Raw genomic sequence first — 9674 nt, 5'->3', positions numbered from 1 at the left:
GGCGGCGTTGATTGATGGTTACCCATCGGAAGGGCTTGATTACAACGAGCGAAAGTGCTCTCGCGGGTTGTGAGTTGAATGAAACGGGCGAGGCACTTGTGGAAAACACGGACACGCAATTTTGCTGAAACGTTCCGTGAATACCAAATAAGGCTGATTAGTGCCGAAGCTTTAACGAGTAGCTTGGAACTTTTGGTGCTTTTTTATCTGTTCCATGCTGAGCAACCATCTAAAAATGCAAATTGTTAATTGTATCAACCTTCTCCAATCTCAGATCTTATCCAAAGTGAATAGATAACATACGGTATGTGATACAGCTTTGAAATGCTTTTCAGCAAGATGGGAAGAGCAGAATAATCGGATTATTTCCGTACTTGAAGCATCATTCAGTCCGGATTTAGCTGGTCTTTGGTTCGTTTGTTGTTTGTTGAAGCTGGAGATTTTCGAACATCATTTCACTAATTTGTGTCTCGTTGCTGGAGCAACAGAAGTCGGACTCGCTGAGCGTCGAACTCCCTCTGGTCTCGTTCTGTTGTGTGATGTTTACGGTGAAATCACTTATCAATGTGGCAATCTGACGGAGCTTCTAAGTTCGGAGAGAGATTATTTGATGAGGTATAGTAGCTGGGACAATGCGCTTTCGGTAGATTTGCAAATGCTTGTCCGGTTTGATATGAGGGGACGTCTTTTTGGAGACCGAGTTTTCGACTTCACTTGGAAACAGGTTGCGAAACAAATTTGCCATTTTAATAATAGGAAAAATGTGACATTGTCTATGAAATCGTATCAACATAGTACAATTCGTAATAATTTCATCTTCTGAAAGATCCAAAGTATTCAACATGAAACAAATTAGTTCTTCTTGTAGTTACAGAAACAACAAAAGGATGATTGTAATCGAAGATATATGTTAACATTGTTATTCCTATAACAATGGTTACATTGGAACTAATTCCAATTGATTCAATTCCATGACCATAAATTCATCGACTCAATGGAGGACTGATGTTACTGCTTTAGGTTTAAACTTTCATTTTGTCGAGCATTTTTTCACCAAATGATAGATGTTCTTTAATTAAAATTAATTGTATTTTGTTCAAGAACAGTTTACATGTTTTATGTGGGCCCTTACATAAATATCGCCTCTGGGTTCTAAGAAAATTTACCCAACACAAATACGTCACAAGCAGCCGTGACTTGGTTCCGTTTAACCTTAATGATGTGGTCTGAGGTAATATGGTGGTTTGTGTGAGCTTCAAACCACACATGCACCCAGAATAAATACGTGCAATGTTTGCTCTACCAGAATAAACGGCGTTCTGCGGTTAAGCTCGTTGCAAGTGAGGTAAACGTCGTCGAAACTAATTTACGTTAACAAAATGAAAGCATACCAGACGAGAGGTAGGTCGTAGGAATTCGCAAATGAAATTCACTGTAGAGTAGAACTCTCCCTCGTCATGGTTAAATGGGGGAATTCGCGTTGACAGCATCGGATGGAATTTCAGTGACTGGGAATGAATGTTTTGAATGGAATGTTGTGAATACATTTCACAACTAAACGGAGGCACAATATCGAGTGATTAGCTTTTCAAGCACTTTCCTTTAATAAATATCATTTACTGAGATTTATTCCCATATTTCTCTCGCCTCTATTAACCCGCCAGGGTGACCTTTATCATGATATGCTCAAATAAATATTCAAGAATACATAGGAGCGAGGAAAAAAATTATTCATTTTCATTCAATTTTTTCGCATTTTTTTCCGGACTCGATGTAAGAGTTCGAAATCGTGTCGGAGAAGAAAATGTGCTAGCGAACACGACCGCTGCCGTTTTATCAATTTATCCAATTTTGTGTACCGAAGCCGTTTTGCGGTGAGTATTGGCGGTGCTATATTTTCACCCCCACGTAATGTGAGACGCACACTTCCGCCCCAAAGTAAGTGCAAAAAAAACAGGATTTGAACTTTCAGATAGTACTACAGATTGTGTTCAAACCTGCGTTTGGTATTATTGGATCCGAAGCAGAAGTGAAAAGTGCACTGAAAAATGAATATTATTCGACAAAACGATTCGCTCCTTGAATTATGCCAAATCACGGCAGACTCTGGGGAAGGGATGCTGCACCTGAATAAAATTTCGTACGTTTTTTTTTTTTCATTTTCCTCCATATGTTGCAGCACCCAGCTGCAGTAGCACGGTTGAATGAATCGGGAAAGCTTCGTTAGTTAAATTGAATCGTGATTGCTCTCCGTAGTAGCCGCCGTTAAAAATTTAAACTATAAATGTCCTCAACATCAACTGTGTTGGATTTTTCAATGTGAGATACGTTGACGAGCAGCAAATTGAAAAGTGAACAATTGTGTTCTGCAACTCTGCACAATTAAGAAGCTTTTGCTGCGCATTTTGTTGCCGGGTTCAAAAAGTTTACGATTATTCTGTCTGTACTACACCACAAATTGGAGTATTGGTTGTTGATTGAGTTTTAATTTGTCACACAACCATTCGCTCATTGTGCAAATCCAGTGTTCCTAAATTATCTGCCCGTTCTCCGAATTGATCATTATTTTCAACTTCTGCTCGAGCTCATCTACTAATTGATGAAGAACCAGAGTGAGCCCCTTCGAAATACTTTTTTTTCCGATGAAAATTTGGTTTTGTTAGAAGATAGTCACAATAAGAGGAATGATCGTGTATACACAAGTGACACTTAAGAATCATTTAAACAACTTTTGATCAGTGATTCGGATGTCTTGCTTGTCCCCTGTGATGTATTGTCTTGCTTGTCCCCTGTGATGTATGTGACGTGTAAAAGGAAAGAAAGTTTTGAACTTGACTTGTAATGTTTAAATGACACGATGTAAGCTTCATGAAACATAAATGTTTGTGGAATTGAGTGCTTTTGTTTTGCTTTTAGATTGTTCGCACGATCACAGCACCGGCAACCCGGCCCACAGCGCCTTCACTGTAACCGACTTATCGAAGATTGGTTCGCTCCATCAACGGTAGGTTCGCTATCGTTGATGAAGCGAACCAATGCAACAACAATAGAGCAATACATCAATTGATCATCTGCCCATGGAAAAAATATATTGTTTTTATAGAGATATTATGCAAATTTGAAATTGTGCCTTAATTTACCTTAAATCTATACTTGTAAGTAGCTTATGTGACTATGTGAATTAAATTAAGTAACTACTTATATCCTATTCTTAAACTACAGCTTAAATTAAATTATATCTAGCTAAAACAGTGAATTGATATCCGAATAAGGAATTTGAACTTCGGATAGGTTAGAAAACCATTGAAATAATTCCTACAATTGGATAACCTAAATTAAAATAACTGAATTTCTACAGAACAGGATTCTAATCAAAACTAGATGCTAAAGCATACAGGATTGATCGATCGATTAATCGACGGATAAAAAAGCTGTCTAATTGCACTATAAAATGTAAGTGAATCAAGTGAATTTACCGCAACCAATATTTATGTTTCAAATAATTTTAGCTTTAAGCAATTACAAATAAAATTGATCTAAAGAGTAGTGCTCGTTTGTTGATCGCAACAAACTTAAAGATTTTACGAATAGATTTAAGAATTGAGTGCTCATCAACATTGTTACGATTTCCTTATATCCCATCCTTCTCCTAAAAATATGTCACCCTTCTAAACTCGAGCACACCGCGAGTAATCGGTTTTTCACCTTACTAACCATAGATGTAAGAAAATTGTTTATATATATATATAGTTTTCAAAAATATATTTAAGAATTCGGCTCCTTTAAACTTAAGTAACTGAGTCTGTAAAAATAAACGAATCAATAAAAAAAAAAACAATCCCGCAAATTTCCAGCAAACAGACAACGCAGTGTCATTTGATCCTGGCATGATGTCAGGGCTTCAATTGCTACAACAACAGCCGGAACAGTGTCAGCAGCAGTCAGAACCGACACTTGAGCAGATCAAGATGCTTGAGACGCAACTGCAAAGCTTTCGAATACAGTTACAAGAGCGAAAACAATCCACTCCACTCTCACACCCTACTCTGACTACATCTAAGGGTGCTATTCCGAAGACAAATCACTTCGTTGATCGAAATACCTGCGACAGGGTCCCTCCCACTACAACCGTACCAATGATGGTACCATCGGAACAATATCCTATCAGTAAACCGGTCCCAACCGAGCAGCCGCGTATCAGTCATGCGCGCTCGAATCCTCCACCTGTGCCGGTCCCAATCGAGCAGCAGCGTACTCATCAAGCGCGCTCGTCTATCCAACTCGCGTCATTTTCTAACGAACAATCACGTTCTCATAACGTGTCATCAAGTTTCTTCCCACATGTAACGGTTTCACGTGAGCAGCCGTTAGCGCACGAGACGCCCGTGAATATTCGTGATACTTCTGCGAGTGCACCGCTACCATTCGAGCAGCCGCCCAACTATCCTGCGCACTCGAATCGAGCTGCTGCGCCAGCAAACGAAGCACTTCATCGACCATCCCCGGAACAATTAGCTGCAAGACAGGTTATGCCACGTGATCTACCCGAGTTCATGGGCGATCCAGAGGAGTGGCCGATATTCTTCAGTAGTTTTAGTAACTCCACAGCCGCTTGCGGGTTTAGCAACGTAGAAAACCTGGCTCGTTTGCAACGTTGCCTGAAAGGTAGCGCTCTAAAATCAGTGCGATATTACCTTCTGTCGCCTGATTCTGTTCCGGAAGTGATAAATACACTCCGAACCTTGTATGGTCGGCCCGAGATTATTATAAATAAATTAATTCAAACCGTGCGTGAAACACCTGCTCCCAAATCTGAGAGGCTTGACTCGTTGATAGATTTCGGGATGTCCGTCAGAAACTTGACACAACATCTTATTGCAGCAGGACAGCAAGCGCATCTGGTGAACCCAGCGCTGCTCCAAGAACTGGTTGAAAAATTACCAGCCAACGTAAAGCTACAGTGGGCGCAGCATCTTTCATTCATTCCTCATGCGAGTTTGCAAAACTTCAGCAACTTCATGTCAGCGATCGTCGAATCGGTCAGCAAAGTCATCGTTATTACTGGCGGGGAATACTCAGCGAAGCATGAGAAATCTCGAATCAAAGACAAAAGTTTTGTCCATGCCCACGTCGAAAACTCAGCATCAGGTAGTGCCGCGAAAGAAAGAGCGGGTCAGGGTAAAGTTTGCTTGTTCTGTGGGAAAGTTGGTCATCGATTGAAAGATTGTACGAAATTCCAACATCTACCGGTGGACGATCGATGGAAAAGTATCCAGTCGCTGAAGGTTTGTCGAACTTGTCTCAATCCGCACGGACGGCGAACATGTCGCAATTCGAGTCAATGTGGGATCGACGGTTGTCAATATCGGCATCATCGATTGCTACACAACAAAGTGGAAACAGTGGCCAAGAAGACTCCGGGAACCTCTCGTGTAGAAGATCACGCACATCACCATCACGAACAATCCATTCTCTTTCGCATTATTCCCATAACGATTCATGGAAATTCAAAGTCTGTCACAGCGTTTGCCTTCTTGGATGAAGGTTCCTCTGCAACGCTTGCCGAGCGTAGCTTGGTTGAAGAACTTGGGGTGGAAGGTCCCAACGTCCCGCTTTGCCTTAAATGGACCGCTAACATGACGAGAACCGAAGATGAGTCGCAGATAGTTTCGCTTGAGGTGTCCGAAATAGATCGAAACAATCGATTCCACCTGGTGAACGTACGCACAGTGGAAAGTTTGAATTTACCATCGCAAACGCTGTGCTTCGAGAAGGTTCTAGAGGATCATCCGTACCTGAAAGGACTTCCGGTTCGTAGCTACGAGAATGCAACACCAAAACTACTAATCGAACTCCGAAACCTGCAATTGGCGGTGCCGTTGAAAATCAAAAAAGGTGAAAGCGGAATCATAGCGACCAAAACTAGCCTAGGATGGTGTGTCTATGGTAGTCTGAATGCCAAGACAACGAAGCAAGACTACGAAGAATTTAACTACCACGTATGTGAATGCCAAGCCGAAGAAAAGCTGGAACGACTGGTCAAAGATTACTTCAATGTGGAGGACTGTGGGGTGAGCAATGTGGAAATTGTGGAATCCACCACAGATGTAAGAGCACGACAAATCATGGAGGGGACGACGCGAAGAATAGGTAACCGTTTTGAAACGGGCCTGCTTTGGAGGACGGATTATGTAGAGCTCCCCGATAGCTTTCCGATGGCCCTACGCCGTCTACAGTGTCTCGAGAGACGCATGGATAAAGACCTCGTTCTCAAAGAAAACATCCACCGACAAGTACAGGAATACCAGGATAAGGGGTTTGCACATCTAGCAACGGCGGACGAGCTAGCCGACGCAGACCCGAGACGAACCTGGTATCTTCCGTTAGGGGTGGTTTGCAATCTGAAGAAACCGGAGAAGGTGCGGCTAATATGGGACGCCGCAGCGAAGGTCGATGGAATTTCTTTGAACTCCTTACTATTGTCCGGTCCTGACCTTCTCGTATCACTGATTTCGGTTCAATTTCATTTCCGTCAGTACCCGGTGGCAGTGAGTGGAGACATCAAAGAGATGTTCCACCAGACGAGAGTTATCAAGCAAGACCGATCCTCTCAGAGATTTTTATTCCGCAACAACACCAACGTCGAACCTAGTATTTATATAATGGACGTACTAACGTTCGGAGCGAGCAGCTCTCCTGCATCAGCCCAATTCGTTAAGAATCGGAATGCGGAAGAGTTTGCAGGCAAGTTCCCGAGGGCAGCCTCTGCCATTCGTAGCAGGCACTACGTCGATGATTACCTTGACAGCTTCGAGACGAACGAGGAGGCGAAGAAGGTATCCAGCGAGGTGAAATGGGTCCATCCGCAAGGAGGATTTGAAATCCGGAATTGGTCATCAAACCGAAAGGCAGTTCTGGACCACTTGGGGCAATCTCCGAACCAAGCAACGAAAGACTTGTCATTGAGGTCGCAATCGGAGCGCGTGTTAGGGATGCTGTGGCATACCGAAGAGGACAATGTACTTTTTTCTGCGATCTTCAGGGAGGAAATTGCGGCACTGATCGGAACGGGAACGAGACCGACGAAACGTCAGGTGCTGAAATGTATAATGAGCCTTTTTGACCCGTTGGGCCTGCTGGCGTGTGTGCTGGTACACGGGAAAATAATGATGCAGAATATTTGGCGTAGCGGCATCAAATGGGATGAATTTGTCGACGAAAGCGTCCACGAATCGTGGACGAAATGGATTAGCCTGTTGGATGAAGTCAACGAAGTTCGGATTCCAAGGTGTTACTTCGAGAACGCGAGCACTGAGCTGTACCGTTCGTTGGAGGCCCATGTGTTCGTCGACGCAAGTGAAGCGGCGTATGCAGCGGTGGTGTACTTCCGAACTACCAATCGTTATGGAACAGCGAAATGCGCTCTAGTGTCAGCCAAAACGAAGGTGGCTCCTCTTCGATATGTCTCCATTCCTCGGTTGGAGCTGATGGCCGCGGTATTGGGAACCCGGTTGCTGGTATTTGTGCGTTCTAATCATTCCATCCGAATCAACCGCGTCATCTACTGGTCGGACTCCGAAGTGACTCTGGCTTGGATCCGGCAGAACATCGAAGATATCGCCCTTTCGTAGCCTGTCGCGTTGGAGAAATTCTTTCATCGTCAAACGTGAACGATTGGAGATACGTTCCGAGCAAACTTAACGTCTCAGATGAGGCTACCAAGTGGGGTAGTGGACCGTGCCTCAGCGCATCAGGCCGCTGGTTCAATGGCCCGACATTTCTGCAACTGCCAGAGGAGGAGTGGCCTATGCCGAAGAGATCGCTCGCAACCACTGATGAAGAATTGCGAACATGTCATCTGCATCAAGAAGTGCTCATCCTGCGTACTCCGATAGTATACGAACGCTTCTCCAATTGGAACCGATTGCTGCACGCAACGGCATATGTAATAAGGTTTGGAACTATTCGCAATCAGAAAGGCACAAAATGTAGCATATCGTTGACTCACTCGAGGGATTGAAGGCAGCCGAGATATTGCTTTGGAAACTGATTCAGTCTGAGGTTTACCCAGATGAGTTGACTATTCTTACTAAAAATAAGACAGTACCGATCTGTGAACGACTGATCTTAGAGAAGTCAAGCCCTCTTCGGATGCTTACACCGATGCTTGATGATGAGGGAGTTCTCCGAGTCGACAGTCGCATTTCTGCGGCACAAGGGGTAGCGGAAGATGTGAAGTTCCCAGTGATACTACCGAGAAAACACCACGTCACCAACCTTATCGTCGATAATTTCCATAGGAAGCTTCTCCATGGAAACTCCGAAACGGTGGTCAACGAAATCCGCCAGCAATTCTACATTGCACATCTGCGCACAGTAGTTCGAGACATCGAGAAGCGGTGTCAACGGTGCAAGGTGATGAAAGCTAAGCCTTCAACTCCAAGGATGGGTCCTCTTCCGGAAGCACGCTTGTCGCCTGGAGTTCGCCCATTTACTTATATCGGCATCGACTACTTTGGGCCAATCCTGGTGAAAGTAAACAGATCCGCAGCAAAACGGTGGGTGTGTCTGATTACGTGTCTCACAATTCGTGCAGTACACGTTGAGGTTGCATATGATTTATCGACGAAGAGCTGTATCGCCTGTATACGTCGCTTCATCTGTCGCAGAGGGTCACCGAAAGAAATATACTCCGACAATGGTCGGAACTTTACCGGAGCGGAACGAATTCTGCAAGACCAAATCGAGCGGATCGAGCAGGATGCAGCTACGATGTTCACCAACACCGAGACAAAATGGTTCTTCATTCCGCCTTCCTGTCCCCATATGGGGATCGTGGGAGCGCATGGTACGTTCCATCAAGAACGCCATGAAAAGCATTCCCCAAGATGACAAACTCGACGACGAAGGATTACAAACTGTATTGGTAGAGGCTGAAGGAATTGTCAACTCGCGCCCGCTCACGTACCTACCACTGGACTCAGCAGAGCGAGAAGCACTCACTCCAAACCACTTCATCTTGGGAAGCTCATCTGGAGTAGTGCAGCCTATAACAAAGTTAGAAGACTCTGCTAATGAGCTTAATGCATCCTGGAACCTGGTCCAGAAACGTATCGACCATTTCTGGAGGCGATGGGTTCGGGAATACTTACCCACACTCACCAAACGCACTAAATGGGTTGAAGAGACGAAGCCTGTCCAACCCGGAGACTTGGTCATTGTGATCGACGACAGTAGACGAAATGGATGGATACGTGGACGAATTGTAGAAGTGACTCCGGGCAGCGATGGACGAATCCGGCAGGCGTTGGTTCAAACATCTAGTGGACTGTTTCGGAGACCTGTCTCAAAGCTGGCAGTGCTGGATGTAGATAGACTTGGTGAGATTGATGGTTCAATTCATTCTCACGGGGAGGGGAATGTTTGCACGATCACAGCACCGGCAACCCGGCCCACAGCGCCTTCACTGTAACCGACTTATCGAAGATTGGTTCGCTCCATCAACGGTAGGTTCGCTATCGTTGATGAAGCGAACCAATGCAACAACAATAGAGCAATACATCAATTGATCATCTGCCCACGGAAAAAATATATTGTTTTTATAGAGATATTATGCAAATTTGAAATTGTGCCTTAATTTACCTTAAATCTATACTTGTAAGTAGCTTATGTGA

General features: G+C 44.2%; 2 protein-coding genes across 2 annotated transcripts; both read left to right on the top strand.

Moving 5' to 3' along the window:
• Positions 1–3890: 3890 nt before the first annotated feature.
• LOC129779294 (uncharacterized) lies at positions 3891–7631 on the top strand. The gene has a single exon (XM_055786692.1). It carries the CDS (start codon positions 3891–3893, stop codon positions 7629–7631), a length of 3741 nt encoding a protein of 1246 aa, XP_055642667.1.
• Positions 7632–7807: 176 nt separating this feature from the next.
• Positions 7808–9472, top strand: LOC129779285 (uncharacterized). The gene is made up of 3 exons (XM_055786685.1): positions 7808–7945; positions 7993–8535; positions 8597–9472. The coding sequence occupies exons 1-3, from the start codon at positions 7808–7810 to the stop codon at positions 9470–9472; spliced, it is 1557 nt and encodes a 518-aa protein (XP_055642660.1).
• Positions 9473–9674: the final 202 nt, after the last annotated feature.

The sequence above is a fragment of the Toxorhynchites rutilus genome, chromosome 3 (assembly GCF_029784135.1).
Source record: "Toxorhynchites rutilus septentrionalis strain SRP chromosome 3, ASM2978413v1, whole genome shotgun sequence".
Lineage (NCBI taxonomy): Eukaryota > Metazoa > Arthropoda > Insecta > Diptera > Culicidae > Toxorhynchites > Toxorhynchites rutilus.
The sequence above is the reverse complement of the archived record's forward strand: the minus strand, read 5'-3'. Positions and strand labels throughout refer to the sequence as shown.